The following is a 16,809-nucleotide window of genomic DNA, read 5'->3' as shown; positions in this document are numbered from 1 at the left end:
GCAGTTTTGACTATTTCCACCATTATTTATTTTTTACTGTATAAAATGTAAAAATGAATGTTGTAAAAGCCTGCCAATAAAAAGATGGCTTAAAGTTTAAATGTGTAATTCCTGGCTCCTGGCAAGCCCTTTGGACCTCATCATCACACATCACTCTCAAGCCTGTCAGGTAGCCATATACCTTAGTAACAGTTGACCAAACAATCATAGAATCTTAAACTTCTTATGGTCAAGGCTATGGTGTCAGTAAGTGAAGCTCCAACTTTATTTTCCACTGACATTTGGGTATGGAAAAGTATATTTATTGGTAGTGTCCACTTTAAACCATTAGTTTCTGTTAATAGGGTCCCCAAATGATCTTCAGATTACAGTGTCCTCCTACTGAGGAGGACTGCAGAGTCTGGGACCTAAGCTTCCGACTCCAGCCAAGTCTATTTTAATAAATGGCTTATGAATAATAATTAGTAATAACAAATCTACTGTAAGGAAAGGGTAAAATAAGGCTTTTCAGCATTATCATATAAAGTAAACACTGTTCAACATAAAATAATTAATATTTTTATTTTAAAGCCAGAGTGGAGTCTGTATTTCTCTACCAGGTCTGACTCCCCAGCTCTACCAATCAATACCTGACATCAGATTTTAAAAAAATTGCATTATTTAACTGTCTGCCCCAGTTCTTAAACCACCAATAGCCTATGTTTGGGGGTCTTAGTTCTGTATTTGGTGGCTGTACTTCGTTGAGCAGTTGCTCAGTACTAGAATTCCTAAAATGCACAGCTTTCCTTCAGCTGATCATTACAGTCCTCCCACTCTGATTTTTTTTAGGGTACACAAAAATGTGGTTGACCACGTTTTTGTGTACATTAAAAAAGCAGATGCTTTTTGATCCCTTTTTTTTTTATTGAAGTCAATGGAAAAATGGATCAAAACAGTTGCACATAAATGCATCAGTTTATTAATAAAATGGATGGGATTGCAAAAACGCAGTGTGAACCCAGCCTTTTTATTTTAACCCAGCCTTTTTATTTTAACCCCTTAACGAAGCATGACGGGTATACCCATCATACGGCCGTCAAGGGTGATCAGAGAGGGCTCCCGGTGTAAGCCCTCTCTGCAGCTCGCGGTTCACGGTTGCTATGTGTAGCCAGGGACCGCGGGTATTAGCCGCCGCGGCCGGCTAGTTAACTATTCAAATGCAGCTGTCAAAGCTGAATGACGCTGATCCCTGCTCGGCAATCCATGTAGATGGTCTGCAGCAGAACATTATAATAGAGCACCGATCTGATGGATCATTGCTCTATTAATTATTATTTATTAATAAAAAAAAAACTCCCCTAATAAAAGTTTAAATCACCCCCTTTTAATAAATAAAAAAAATAAACATATTTGGTATCACTGCGTGCGCAATCGCCCGAACTATTAAATGATTACATTACTGATCAGCGCAAGAGCAAAAACCCGTCACAGTGCAAAATTGTGCGTTTTTGTTTGCATTAAATCTAGAAAAAAAATGTATTAAAAAGTGATCAAAAAGTCGCATATATGCAAACAAGGTAGCGAAAGAAACAGATTGTGGCGCATAACCCTTCACATAACCCCATAGACCAAACAATAAAAGCGTTATAAGCCTGGGAATATAGCGATTTTAAACACATTTAGTTTTTTTAAAAGGTTTAAATGTTTTAAAAGCCATCAAAAAATATAAAAGTTATACAAGTTACATATCATTGTAATCGTACTGACTTGAGGAACATAGATAACATTTCAGTTGTACCATAGGGCAAACGGCGTAAATACGAAACCCCTAGAAATAAAAGGAATTGCACCTTTTTTTCAAATTTCACTGCACACAATTTTTTGTCTGTATTTGAAAAGGTGTCACAAAACATTAGGGCTCATGTGGGTCTGTAGGGGCAAATATGCAAGTGCAGTGGCCTTTTAAACATGAGGAGCGAAAAAACGAAAGCGCAAAAATGAAAACTGGCTCTGTCCTTAAAGGGTTAATATTCATTTTTGGATGATAACGTTTCTAATATTAAAAAAAAGTATACGTTCAGGGAACAGCCCAAACATAGTCACTAGCAGACTGGGTATAGTCTATGATCATGATGCAGGTATGCTGTAGTATACCTTTCTGGCCATATTACAAAATATACACTCACCGGCCACTTTATTAGGTACACCATGCTAGTAACGGGTGGTCTTCTGCTGCTGTAGCCCATCTGCCTCAAAGTTCGACGTACTGTGCGTTCAGAGATGCTCTTCTGCCTACCTTGGTTGTAACGGTTGGCTATTTGAGTCACTGTTGCCTTTCTATCAGCTCGAACCAGTCTGCCCATTCTCCTCTGACCTCTGGCATCATCAAGGCATTTACGCCCACAGAACTGCCGCTCACTGGATGTTTTTTCTTTTTCGGACCATTCTCTGTAAACCCTAGAGATGGTTGTGCGTGAAAATCCCAGTAGATCAGCAGTTTCTGAAATACTCAGACCAGCCCTTCTGGCACCAACAACCATGCCACGTTCAAAGGCCCTCAAATCACCTTTCTTCCCCATACTGATGCTCGGTTTGAACTGCAGGAGATTGTCTTGACCATGTCTACATGCCTAAATGCACTGAGTTGCCGCCATGTGATTGGCTGATTAGAAATTAAGTGGTAACGTGCAGTTGGACAGGTGTACCTAATAAAGTGGCCGGTGAGTGTAGCTGCGATGTCAATCATGTCCATGGGGTCACCATTTGCCCTAAAAACACCATCACAACTGGTGAATCAATTGTAACAAAAATTTATATATATTTTTTTATTTGCAGAAATTTAACCCTAAGGCTGGCTTCACACAGCCTTTAAATCTAGAAGAATAAAAAAAAAAAAAAAAACACCAAAAACACCAGCGGCCAGATGTTAGCTGGCAGTTTATGATCTAGTCTTTGATTGGCAGGTGTCCACAACACCAGCAGGACATCATTTCAGCTCCATTAGGGACCTGACACCAGGCTCTTAGGGGATGCAGTAAGAGGCTCAGCTGAGCCACTGTACTAATTACCTTTATAGCTCCCCCGAGTGACTGAGCATTTTACTCTGTTTAAGGTGTGATTTTACCAGTATAGTACTATGAGTGACACTCTAGCGGCATTATACATATCTCTGGCTGATTGGGCGAAACAGACTATATGGTCTTTTGGTGCAACACCATAAAACAACAGTAGTTGATGGATTTGGTAACCTTATTAACCCTTGATGAACCGCATCCTATACCAACAGGGAAACACGCTGGGTTTTGGTTTTCTTTCTGTTTGGTGCATATTCATACAAGCACTAGTACATTATACTCATTGGACTGGTTCTGGTGGTTTATATGATATAAACCAGTGCTTCTCAATTCCAGCCCTCAGGCCTCACCAACAGGTCATGTTTTGAAGGTTTTCTATACAAAGGACACCTGTCATAATACGTGATGCACTGTGTATAATTATATCACCTGTGAAATACTAAGGAATTCCTCAAAACATGACCTGTTGGTGAGGCCTGAGGACTGGAATTGAGAAGCACTGATATGAACGATATAGCACCCTACATCAGGGGATATGCTAAGACATCTAAATCGGTGGCACTTTTTTAGTCTAAATATTAAAAGTTATGTTTTAATTTGTGACACGCCCCCCATGAAATAAGTTTATGATCTGCCTTGCACACATGGCTTTTTTTTGGCGCTTGGAATTTGCTAAGCTTTTTTTTACAGTTGCTGCAAAACGCAGCATGCTAAGGGTGTGCCTTTTTTGGGAAACTGTGCCGTTTTTTCCCCATAGACTTCAATAGGAATGTTCTGGTCATCTTAAAAACACCATTGCTGTGTGTAATGCATTTTGTTTTCTGGAGTTTTGGTACCCTTTTGGTCCAGCAACTATGTCACGTGATGGCAGAGAAAAAGGAAACTCAGCCATCTTGGCACACACATAAGGACCTAAATAAAAAAATTATTCACACAAAGTAAAAATGCCAGAAAAAATATAAACACATGAATAAACGCCATTGGGGTTTTTCTGGATTTTTTTTGGGGGGAGGCAATAAAAACGCTACGAAAAAAAAAAACACACAACAAGGGAGACCCACCTCAAGACACCGATTGAGCAAGTTATTTCATGTGTGGACCCTTACCCTGGAAGTGATGTGCAGCGATACTGGAGCTCCATGATAGTAGTGGTGGTGCAGAAATGAGAAAATCAAGAATGTTTTTTTTTCTTTTTTTTTTTTTTTAATCTCCTACTCAAGCACTGTTAAACACAAAAGTTACTCGGCAGAATACCCCTTTAATGACCACAACACTAATCATTAAGGAGTTAACACCCTTCTATATCTGCAGGATGAGAAGCTCCCTCTGTACAGGAATAACTTCTTGTTCCATCTGCCCACAGACTCTCCTCTAACTTTTTAGCTACGCCTTGTATCTAGAATGTCTCTATCCTCTCAGAAATGAACCCCTCCACTTTCTTACTATAGAAGTCTGTGTGTGTGGTACATAGCCAGGGGCATAATGTTTAAATGCAGGTATCACAAACATAGGGGGAGACTTATCAGGCTGTCAGAGCTCAAAACTGTCAGCCAGATCTTATTCAATTCCATTCCAGATCACTAATGCAAGAACTAGACTCTTATGATTGTTGTGCCAGAATCTTTCCTGTGATTGGCTAAATGGCAACAAGCGGTGTTCATAGGAATGAAACGAGCCGCGGGTCAGGTGCCAACCCGGGGCTCTATTCAAAACAGAGTAGGCAGGGTCTGATACGGAGATCGCAGGGGGGCTCAGGGGTCGGACCCTCCGTGATCTCCTACTTTTCCCTTAACCTGTGGATAGGGGAAAAGTTATTTTTTTCCCGGAATACCCCTTAATGGTGCGTTCACACCTACAGGATCTGCAGCTGATTTTCTGCAGATTTTATTTAAATAACTGAACACAGTATCAAATCTGCTGCAGATCCTGTAGGTGTGAACGCACCCTAAGGGTACGTTCACACATACCGACTCGCAGCGGAAATCTCGCTGCGAGTTTTGCAGCGAGATCCGCTATGAGTCAAGGTCCTGGTAGGCCCCTGTCAATGCATGTAATGCAGCCGCCCCCTTAACCCGTTCGGCTCCCCCGCTGTCTGTATATACATTACCTCTCTCCTCGCCGCATGGGGTCCCGGCGTCATGCTCTCCCGCCCAGCCAATCAGTGTGTTGCCCAGCCGCAGCCATTAATTGGCTGGGCAGGAGAGCAGGACGCTGGGACCCTGTGCAGCAAGGAGAGAGGTAATGAATACACAGACAGCGCGGGAGACGAGCGACAGTGAAAGGGGTTAAGGGGGCGGCTGCATTACATACATGCAGCGGTCTAAAAGAACGCTGCGAGTATGTAGTCCCAGGGGCCTGCCAGGACCTTGACTCTTAGCGGATCTCGCTGCAAAACTCGCGAGATTTCCGCTGCGAGTTGGTATGTGTGAACGTACCCTTAAGGAACGAAGGCCATTTTACAAATCTGACCAGTCATACTTTATGCTGTTATAGCTCCATGATGCTTTACATTATCAAAGCGATTCCAAAATTGTTTTCTTTGTAACATATTATACTTTAGGTTAGTGGTAAATTGTGGCTGATTTCTTGTGAAAAATGCCACCATAACTCTGAATTCTCTGCGCTCACTGCGCAGTTAAATCATGTAATAATTTTATTGCTAGTGACATTACACAGTCATTATACCAAATATGTACTTTTTCATGTATTATTTGCATTGGGGGATATGGGGATTATGTGCTCATTCTATTTTTTGGCAGACAGGCTTCTGTAGTTATGACACTGGAAGGCTTCGGTTGTCATGGCTACCATTGGGACTCTGTGACTGCTTCAAAGGCCCCGATGGTGAACAGAAGAGGATTTCTCCCTCCGTATCCCTATAGATGCCAGCATCTATAGGGCTACCTATTAGGATCAAAATGCGAATCTGGTCCTGATAGTTGCAGCAGGTGCCCGGCTATGAACGCGCGGGAACAGGAGGTCAAAATGGTAATATGAATGTGCAAGCACGTCCATCTGCGGGAAGGGGTAAACTTTTTTTAATTTTTTTATTATTATTATTTCAAATAAATTAACTCATCTGTTAAATCATTCTCCCTGCCGTTGCAATGCCACTGCTCCAGTGGTCCCTGCATGTACAGTACATTCAAGTGATCGCTCCAACCAACCACTGGTATCAGTGGTGAGAGATTGGCCACAGTGGTCAGGTGAATTTACAGCATGTCATTGGTAGTTAAATCCTCAATAACTGAAAGGATAAACATGCCTGGAATAAACATATATCTATCCTAAGAATTCCACACACAGAAAAAAAAGGAGGGCATATTAGTACCACTAGAGGCTGACATATCACTTGTGCAGCCTGTTCAGCTGCACAGGGGCCCAGGCCAATAGAGGGGCCCGCCAGGCTCAGACTCTTAAGTGTCAGGTCAGCACGGCACAAGTCTGTAGTGGGCCTGGGAAGTGCGGGCCCCCTGCTCCTGGGGGGCTCACTTGTTGACTGGATGCTGTGCCAAGCCAAGGCTGGGTCTCCTCTCTTTCTGCATGCTGCTGATGACAGCCCCTCCTGTACTCCACTGTCCGTCATACCTTGTGTGAGGAGTAGAGGAAAGAGAAAATGTGATGACGGGGCTGGGGGGATCCTTCAGGGTTATGAATGCCAGGGAAGGGACTGTGAAGAAGAGCAACAGCAGCAGCTCTGACAGTGAGTGATTGTCAGTGTGTCTGTCAGGCTGCTGGACGCTGTAAGACAGAAGGTGGACTGTGTAAGAGAAGACACAGAGCCCCCCACCCTCTGATCCTGATATTTTATTGTAAGTTTATGCTTTTTTGCCAATAACTGTGCCCCTCTCCCCCTGCAGCATGGTTGTTTTTCTCTTTCATTTCCCCCCTAAGCAGCTACATACTGTACATGTATCCCACCTGTGCAACCACATACAGTACATGTATCCCACCTGTGCAGCCACATACAGTACATGTCTTCCACATACAGTACATGTCTTCCACCTGTGCAGCCACATACAGTACTTGTCTCCCCAACAGTGATTACGGGCCCATTTGTTCTATCCCCTATTAGTGCTGTTTTAGGGTCACATCCACACACTGAGCTATATATTCTGATCTTCCACAAAGCATCCAGTGTACAATGCACTTAGGACCCTCCAAGTACAACAGCTGCAAACACTACAACTCCCAGCATTTACTGCAGTCTGCAGCCCTCAGGATGTGCTGGGATTTGAAGTACAAAAGAGTAGACAACTCAAGGGGTTGTCCCCTCGGAGACTACAACTCCCAGCATTCTCTGAGTGCTTAATAAGTGTAAGGCATTCTGACACTTGTAGTTGTTATTCCAGGAGCTGTGGTCACAGACACATCAGTACAGGATGGGACCAGGTCAGCATGTCGCTTCTGATGGGTTTAACCCCTTGAAGTATACCTGTTATAAATTTTAAAATCTAAATCAACAGTAGAAGTGAAATAAGTTTGCAATTAACATTCATTATTTTTGTTGTTATGCTGTAAAACAAAGCTGAATTTACTAGAAATCCAGGTCCAGTCTTCTGAAGGCAGATTTTCTGACTTGTGCTGGTTGAAAAAAAAAAAAAAAACAGAATAAACACAGGAATACTGGCCAGTACAGAGAGTCAGGGCTCAATGTGTCCATCAGTCACATGACTGCCTTCTCTGTGAGCGCTCAGATGGCCTAGGAAACACTGGACTTCCTGTTTTCTGACTCTTTGAGAAAAAAAAAAAAAAGTGTCAGAAAACAGGAAGTGACCTGTTCTCCATGACAGCTAAAAAAAAAATAAAAAAAAAATAAATAATGAATGTAAATTGCAAACTTGCTTTATATCACACATGTACTGTTGATTTAGATTTTGAAAGTTATAAAGAAAGTGACACTTTAAGGACCCAGAAAATTTTGGCCTTAAAGGAGAGAAGTCTCATAAAAGTAAAAAAAAAAAAAAACTGCAGCCAGGAGGGTGCTGAAACATGATAAAGAATTTATACTTAACCATCCCTGTGCCCCTGCAGCGGTGCTTTACTGCTTTCTTACAGCCTTTGGCCTGCTGCAACGTCATGACTCGGCTGATAAGATTGCCCACTCAGTGACTGGGGTGGGACACCACTGCAGTCGCTGCCATCCATTTTTGTGACATTGCAGCAGGCGCCTGTACTGTGACCTACGAGGGTGATGTATAGCAGAGGGATGGCACTCTGTTGCATTTATGCTTTACTGAATGAATAAATAAGCATCGACGAACATTGGTGAGTGCTGTGACCTACCAGGAAGCCGGGAGAATATTACATCCAGTGGTTATCAGAGGGAGGAGCTGCGGGGTATGGAGACAAGTATAAATTCTTCATTAAATTACCGCAGCCATGCAGGAACAACAACGTTATGCTGTATCTTATAGATAGATCGGACAATTATGCACGCTACAATATATTATTTACTTATATTTATGTGTTTTATTTACAAAACGGGAAAGTGGGTAATTTAAACTTTTATTGGGGGATGGGCTATGTAATTTAGTAGGGTACTATTACATGCAATCATTAGGTTGCATACAGTGGTCAATGCTATGCAATTGCCTGTAGCAGACTCTACCAAAAGAGCAAAGATCAGATTGCACAGAGGTATTCCATTTGGATCCCCGCAGTTGGGGGGGGGGGGGGGGGGAATAGGTGACATTGTTGTAAAATCAGTAACTATGGATAGCTTTTTAAAATCTAATTTTTTATGGTGCTCCCCATGTTGGTTAAATTACGTAGTAGTTTTATAACAACATGTGTTGTTACAGATGTGGCAATGCCATACACATATTTTTTTATTTTATTTTTAAACCCCTCATGACCAAGCCCAAGCCAACCAGGCCAATTTTCATTTACATTTTTTCCTCCTTGCCCTCTAAGAGCTATAGCGCCTTTATTTCTCCATCTACAGGGCCAAGTAAGAGCTTTTTTTTTTATCAGTAACAAGTGTACTTTGTAAAGTTCTGTGACGGAACCACAAAAATATTTATTGGATGAAATTTGGAAAAAATTACATTTTGTAACTTTTGGGGGAGTTTTGTGTCCATATAATGCACTTTACAGTAAAACTGACATGAGATCCTAATTTTCACTCTGAACATCAATATACATGGTTTCATGGCGTAATATTAAAATTGCTCTATTATGACTTATAACGTTTTTTGTTAGGTTTTTTTTACCTACTGGGCTCTATGTGATTTTATTTTTATGCCATGAGCTCTAGTTTTTATTACTATTTTTATGTATAGATCAGATGTTTTGATCACTTTTTGTAAAAAAAAAAATTCATGTATAATGTAACAAAATTCAGCAATCCTGGTGTTTTCCCCCCACTTTGCATTTACACCATTCACCGTACAGGAACAATACTGTTATATTTTAATAAAATATATACTGTGCTAATTTAATTTTTTATATGTTTTATTTGTGTAAAGGGAAGGGGGGTTATTTAAACTTTTATTGGGGTTTGGGATGTTTTTAAAAACATTTTTACCTCTCCTATTTTTGAAGTCCCCCTAGGGGACTATTAAATGCAATGCTGATCAGACTGCGCAGGCAAAGGTAAAAGACCTCCGGCAGCCCAGGAAAGTGATCTACACTGCGAGGGTCCTGATTGGTAAGTGACAGGAGCTGCTTCTGTCACTCGCACTTAAACCCTGCAACATTTAAAGGGTAATGTCAGGCTGCACCATGATCGCGGCAGCCTGTCATTATCAGTGAGAGCCCAGCTGCTGATAGCAACCAATCCTCACTTGCTACAAGGGCCTGTTCACATTACATAATCTGTGCTGAAATTCTGTGTGGAATCCCTGCCCGCGGAATCAGCGCCGAATCCTTTCTGCTATGTGTTTCGGCTTCTGAAGAAGTCAGACCAGACACCATTGATTGCCACAGATGCTACTATTAGCATCCTGCTCCACCCCTCTGTCACCCTGTTAGATGCTGCAGTCACACTGACCGCAGTATCTAAAGGCTTAACCGACAGAATTGCAGCTATGTGCTCCTGACAGTCGCAGCAGAAGCCTGGTAATGCATGGCAGCTGATGCGGATAACACTGGCACAGGAGTCAGTTTAGCAGAATGCTGCAAGAATTCTTCTGATCGGTGGAAATGTGAACATTCAGACCCCAACAGATCAAAACTTTTGATGTGTTTTTAACAACATTTATTGCAGTTAGTTTAATTTGGTAAAACTTTCGCACACCCTTTAGATGAAACCAACGCTAGACCCCTGCGATAGGTTCTCTTTATAGGGGTTTTCCAATAAAGGTCCTTTGGCACATATTGCTTGATTATATAATAAGGAGTAAGAGGGGGGGTTCAGGCCCCATTTTATTGATCTGTGAGGGCATTTCATAGATGGGGATGCCCATTAATCAGTCATTTATGACATTTTAAATTTCCACCGCAGCTACATTTTTGTGCAGACTCCATATGTATTTTATTCACAGAATACAAGAATTTCTAAAGGTCTAAAGGGATATTTATTTAGCTGTCTAAGGCTATGTTCACACATAATATTTTGGTTGGTTAAAAAAAAATTGCCCAAAATACTGTGTAAACATAGCCTTATAGTAAGAATTTCTTTGCTGCCCATAGCAACCAGTCACTCGTGTTGGGCTGGTAAAATGAAAGCTGAGCTGTGATTGGTAGCTATGGGCAACTTAGAATATTACTATAAGACAGCTTGATAAATCCCCCCCACCCCAATAGAAGATGGTCAGCAGAAAAAGACCACCTGGTCCATCTAGTCTGCCCTTATATAATTTCCTTTATTATCTTAGGATAGATATGTTTATTCCAAGCATGTTTACATTCAGTTACTGTAGATTTACCTACCACATCTGCTGGAAGTTTTCTCCAAGCGTCTACTACTCTATCAGTAAAGCAATATTTTCTCATGTTGCTCCTTGTCCTTGTGTTCAGTTTCCTATTAGAAACACTCCTTATTTAGTCCTTTAACATATTTAAAGGGAACCTGTCACCCCCCGTACCGGGGTGACAGGCTCCCGACCCCCCGTTAGAGACCCCTATACTTACCTCATCCCGCCGGGTCCCGCTTCTGGATTCGGTCGGGTCCCGGAGATCTCAGCCGCTGCAGCCCCGCGCGCGCGCTGAGAGATGAGTCCAACACCCATAGAGAATGACAGGAGAGTCCAGCGCTCCGTCATTCTCTATGAGCGTTGGACTCATCTGTCAGGGCGCGCGCCGGGCTGCAGCGGCTGAGATCTCCGGGACCCGACCACCTCCAGAAGCGGGACCCGGCGGGATGAGGTAAGTATAGGGGTCTCTAACGGGGGGTCGGGAGCCTGTCACCCGGCACGGGGGGTGACAGGTTCCCTTTAAAGCGACTCTCTACCCACAATCTGACCCCCCACAAACCACTTGTACCTTCAGATAGCTGCTTTTAATCCAAGATCTGTCCTGGGGTCCATTCGGCAGGTGATGCAGTTAATGTCCTAAAGAGTAACTTTTAAACTTGCAGCCCTGTGCCCAACGGCCATGGCCTAGAGTGTCTGTGCCCTAACTTTGCACCACCCTCTTCATCATTAGGAATGCCACTGGCAGGATTTTTCTTATTCCTCTGCAGTGAAAACGAGGACCTGTCACCCCCCGTGCCGGGGTGACAGGCTACCGACCCCCTGTTAGATCCCCCTATACTTACGTGATCCCGCCGGGTCCCGCTTCCTGAGCCGGTCGGGTCACGGAGATTTCAGCGCCCGAAGTCCGGCGCGCGCGCTGAGAGAGGAGTCAGAGGAGTCCGATGCCCATAGAGAATGACGGAGCATCGGACTCCCCAATCATTCTCTATGGGCAACTGACTCTGCTGTCAGCGCGCGCCGGGCTTCGGGCGCTGAGATCTCCGTGACCCGACCGCATCAGGAAGCGGGACCCGGCACGGGGGGTGACAGGTGTCCTTTAACGATCCAGCCCATGTGCAGTGTTCACACAGCTGATGAATAGCAGACAATCTGCCTGGAGCATTCCTAATGATGAGGAAGGCGGGGAGGAGGGACAGAGAGGTTGTGCCAGCCTAATACACAGACAATCTAGGCCACGCCAGTTTGACACAGGGCTGCAAGTTTAAAAGTTGTTTTTAGGACAATAACTGCATCACCTGTCGAACAGACCCCAGGACAGATCTTGGATTAAAGGCAGCTATCTGAAGGTACAAGTGTTTTGGGTGGGGTCAGATTGTGGGTACAGAGTCACTTTAAAGGTTTTAATAATGCCCCCACTATTGACAACAAGCAGTGTTCATTTTAGACAATGGCAGGACCTGTTCAGTCTAAATATCAGGGAGGGTCACATCTCCAGGACATGTCCGTCATCAGCCTTTTCTAATGCCAGAGGAAAAATATAATGTATAAGACACACAATCTCACAAAATATCTGTTACATAACAGATCAAAATACAATATGGTTTTATTCCTATGTTACAGCTCAGTTTATACTATCATTATGGTCCATTGCTTTTAGATGGCCAGAAGAGTACAAACTGGAATCCAGATAAAATCAGGCAGATCTATCCTAAGTTATTGGGAGCCATCAAGTTCTTCTGCACAACTGGCACCTTTATAGGAGTGACTGCTGCTATCGAGGATCTGTCACCTCTCCCGAGAAACAGCACAATGCAGAGTTCTGAGAAAAGAAACTCCAGAACTGTTACTATTTCTCTCAGGCTGGAAACACACACGGCACTTTTTGTGCCCAAACCAGAAGTGGATTCAAATGGGATGGAAAAATAGAAGGCAGGACTTGTATTTCTCTACTGTTGGATCCACTTCTAGTGTTGGCACAAAAATTGCAGTGCAGTTTCCCCCCCCCCCAAAAAAAAAAACTTAAAAAAAAGTTGTGTTTTTCCAGCATTAGACATGCATTAATAAATTGACAACTGGGTGTTACTATTCCTGTTGTCAAAGGGGTGTGTCCCTACACTGTCAAATCCCATACCCAAAATTCCTTGCAACCTGGTTCCCAATCATGTCTCATTTAGAATGTTTACATATATATTATTTTAGGATTGTTTTGTTGACATAAAAACATTTTATCCCCTACATTTATCAGCGTCTTTGTCCTATATGGTGCTGTGTTAACACATTGAAGGGAAAAGAGTTAATGGGTAACCTGATCATTTTCACACCTACCCAGCCCATACACACATTACATACACCCACCACACATATTGCACAGTATATACCACACACATATTTTATATATATATATATATATATATATATATATACACACAAACTATGTACACACCCACCACATGAGTAGTAATGAGAAAATGTGGTCCCTGGCACTGTTAGCCCAGTGCTGCAACACTGATGTGTCTCCAATGCAGTCGCCTTTCCCCCACTATTACAACAGCTCTGTGGGTATATAAACCTGTACAGCACGCATACAATAAACTTATTGCCCAACAGATATCTGATATTTCAGGCAATTTAAAGACATTTTGTTTCAATCTTGTGCATATTAGGCAAAACACAGGCAAAGAATTGGTGGTTGCCTGAAATACGATGTATTATATCATATCCAATAAACCATGGTATTGGTAATAATCTGGAAGAAATACTACAACGTCCAGTAATTCCTTCCTGGTAGGCCTCTACCAGCAGTCTGCCAGGACCACATAGAGCACTTGGCCTTTTCTCTTAGGAGAGATTATACGCCTGAATAGTGAAAACAAAGTGGCAGAGCACACCGACACCTCCCCGAGGATCACATTACTACAGATTTATCAATTACTCACTCACCTTCCAATTCCCCTGAAGTGACACACAGGGAATTGACACTGAAACATCCAACACACACAGAGGTAGCAGAGCTAAGCAGGTGACTGAGGTGTGGATTTATGGCATGCAGCCTGATAATAATAATAATGCAGATAAGATGACCGCTCAGCTCTGCTCCATCAACTCTGATGGAAGGGCTGTTCTGTTTCCATGTCAGAATACAGTGACATTCTATAGCTACATAGGGATGACAGCAGCCAGGACGGAGAGGGTTAAGCCCCCACCACCTTGCATGTACTCCTCTAGAATGCTGCCATTGCTGCCCATGTTCCACCCCCTCGGCTGCCGCTTGGGTGGGGTACCACCACCATGATCCCAGGAATTACAGGCATTATCAGACTAGTATGTGTACAGCTCCATCCATACTGAGGATATAGACAGCTATGGCCAGGCCCACTAGCACAATACCCAGGCCAGTGTGGGCCCCAATGCTGACAGCCACAGGGCCCTTACATAACGCTCAAGGGCAGATGAAGAAGATGCCCCCCTCCTCCTCCCGGTGTCTTACCGAGCAGTAGCAGCCGGTGCGTCTGCTTGTACTCCCGCTTCTGCTCCTTCAGCACCCGGTCTATATTCTTGCTGACTTTCTTGGCCTCCTTCTCTGCCTCCTTCTCCTCCAGCCGGAGCTTGTCCCATCCCTTCTGCAGGGGATGCTGCTGCTGCTGCTGGGGCTGCTGCACCTTGATGGGCTTGTGCTGCTTGCCGTCGCCCCCGTTCTGGAGCAGGAGCAGCAGCCCGTCCGGACTGTCCCCCCGGGCTTGCGGCTTGCACGGTTCCCCTTTGCGGGGCTGCCCATCCCTGAGCTGGGGGTGAGATTGCTGTTGCGGCTGAGGGTCCCCGTGCTGCCGCAGGTCCCCGGCCCGGAGCGGCGCTGACAGCTCGGGGGGCTGCTCTGTATCCGAGCTGGTGGCGGCATTGGAGATGGAGCCGCTGGGATCACCGAAGAGCCGCGGCCGGAGGCTGTAACACAGCCCCATGGCTCCGGCCACCTACACGTGCGCTGCCCCGGCGATCAATAGCAGCAGATCGATTGCAGATACCGTGTGATGGGAGCGGATCGGAGGCGTGAAGGCGAGCACGCAGCCCCGGGCGGATGATGTGACACTACTGAGACTGACGGTGGCGGCGGGGATTATTAGCTCTTCATCATCCAGCCGGGGATTCCCACAGCGACGTTATCTGGTAACACGGAGCCCACGATCCCGTCACATTCCCCGCGTGCCATCTTGCATCTTCTCCCGTCGGGTACAGCACACATGCACGCACACACGGCAGCCGCCGGAGGTCACCTGACACGCAGCTCTAGCGCTCCACTAGCCGGTCCACTATACCGTAATTACACGCGTGCGCGCGCCATGCACTAATAGGAGAGCCGCTGTGGATGTGCGGGTGTGCGTCGCTTAACTATGGAATACGGTAACTTTCACCACGCTCGCTCTTTCCCACCGTATGCGGTCACATCTCGCTATTCGGTGACGACGTTATAGGGACGAGTGTCTCACTGACAGAATGGGGGTGACGTAAGGAAGACTACGTGAGAGATAGGCGACCTCCTGTATTGGGAGTGACAATAAAACCTATACGGTATATCTAAGTGAGGGGAGGAGCCCTTAGCTGTCCCCGAGCATCAGGAGGACAACGCTGAACTCCAGAACGGCTGGAACAATCGGGGAGATCATCAAAACTTGCATGAACCGATTATCACCGCGTTCCACGATCATGTAATAGAAGACAACGATCAGCCGTCACCAACGATATCGGCTCATAATCGTCTGCCATTGTCTTTCAACATGTTGTAAGACAAATGACCTAGATAGCGACAATCTGCTGCCGTCTCCATGTGGACCAGTAGCGGTGGCAGCGGACCGCTGCTATCTCCTATTGGCTGCCTGGACAATCTAGTGATCACCCGGGCGGCTCCCCATGGCTGCCCTGCACTCACCCGCTCACTGCCGACGCGTGTAATAGCGCTGGAAGCGAGCGGGGAACGAGGGGCAAGCGAGCGCTGACATTGCCCCGTGTAATAGGGGCTTCAGATTTATCACAACGTGTGTAGAGGAGCAGTTGCCCATAGCAACCAATCCAATTCCAGCTTGCATGAAACATGAAAGAAGCATTCTGATTGGTTGCTATGGGTAACTAGTGCTCTGTATAGGTTTTGATTAATCTCCCCCACTATGCCAAAAATATGCCAAAAACATTGGTGGCTAAGCGTACAGGGGAGCACTCTGACCTTGCTACGTAAATTGTAACTGAAACCTATGCTAGCCTGGTGCAGTGCTGTAGCATATAATGGCAGCACCTGGGGCAAGGCAACGGATTGTGCTCATCCCCCATACAGTCAAACCCTCAATTAGGTAGATGCCTCTAGCAGGTGGGGACATTAGGTCAGACAAATCAAACCTGCCGATAACTCTCTTTTATGCACGCAGTGCTGAGGATGAAGATAAGTTTCTTACCTTCATTCTCGGCTCCGTTTCCGTGTAGTTTGTAGTTACATCCTTAGTAGAGATGAGCGAACCGGGTTTGGGTTCGAGTCCATCCGAACCCGAACGTTCGGTATTTGATTAGCTGGGGCTGCTGAACTTGGATAAAGCTCTAAGGTTGTCTGGAAAACATGGATACAGCCAATCACTATATCCATGTTTTCCACATAGCCTTAGGGCTTTATCCAAGTTCAGCAGCCACCGCTAATCAAATGCCAAAAGTTCGGGTTCGGATCGACTCGAGCATGCTCCAGGTTCGCTCATCTCTAATCCTTAGGCTATTAGGATATGAATATCAAATTAGCAGACCAGCCATGAGGTGTCCAGATTGGTGCTCTATGGGCAGTAGTCCCATCCACAGTGCTCCGAACCGCCAGATTAGCCTAAGGATATATCTACAAACTACACAGAAACCGAGCCGAGCATATAGGT

General features: G+C 44.7%; 1 protein-coding gene across 1 annotated transcript in view; it reads right to left on the bottom strand.

The window, feature by feature from the left end:
- GNAL (G protein subunit alpha L) overlaps positions 1–15,140 on the bottom strand; it is a 216,741-nt gene extending 201,601 nt beyond the window's left edge. The window contains exon 1 of the mRNA XM_069957791.1: positions 14,400–15,140. Coding sequence (XP_069813892.1) covers positions 14,400–14,868 — 469 coding nt within the window. The 5' untranslated portion in view covers positions 14,869–15,140. The remainder of the gene's footprint in view (positions 1–14,399) is intronic.
- Between the last annotated feature and the right edge of the window lie 1,669 nt (positions 15,141–16,809).

Source organism: Dendropsophus ebraccatus, chromosome 2 (genome assembly GCF_027789765.1).
Source record: "Dendropsophus ebraccatus isolate aDenEbr1 chromosome 2, aDenEbr1.pat, whole genome shotgun sequence".
In the NCBI taxonomy this organism is placed as follows: Eukaryota; Metazoa; Chordata; class Amphibia; order Anura; family Hylidae; genus Dendropsophus; species Dendropsophus ebraccatus.
Note: the sequence above shows the minus strand (reverse complement) of the source record. Positions and strands in the feature narration are given on the sequence as shown.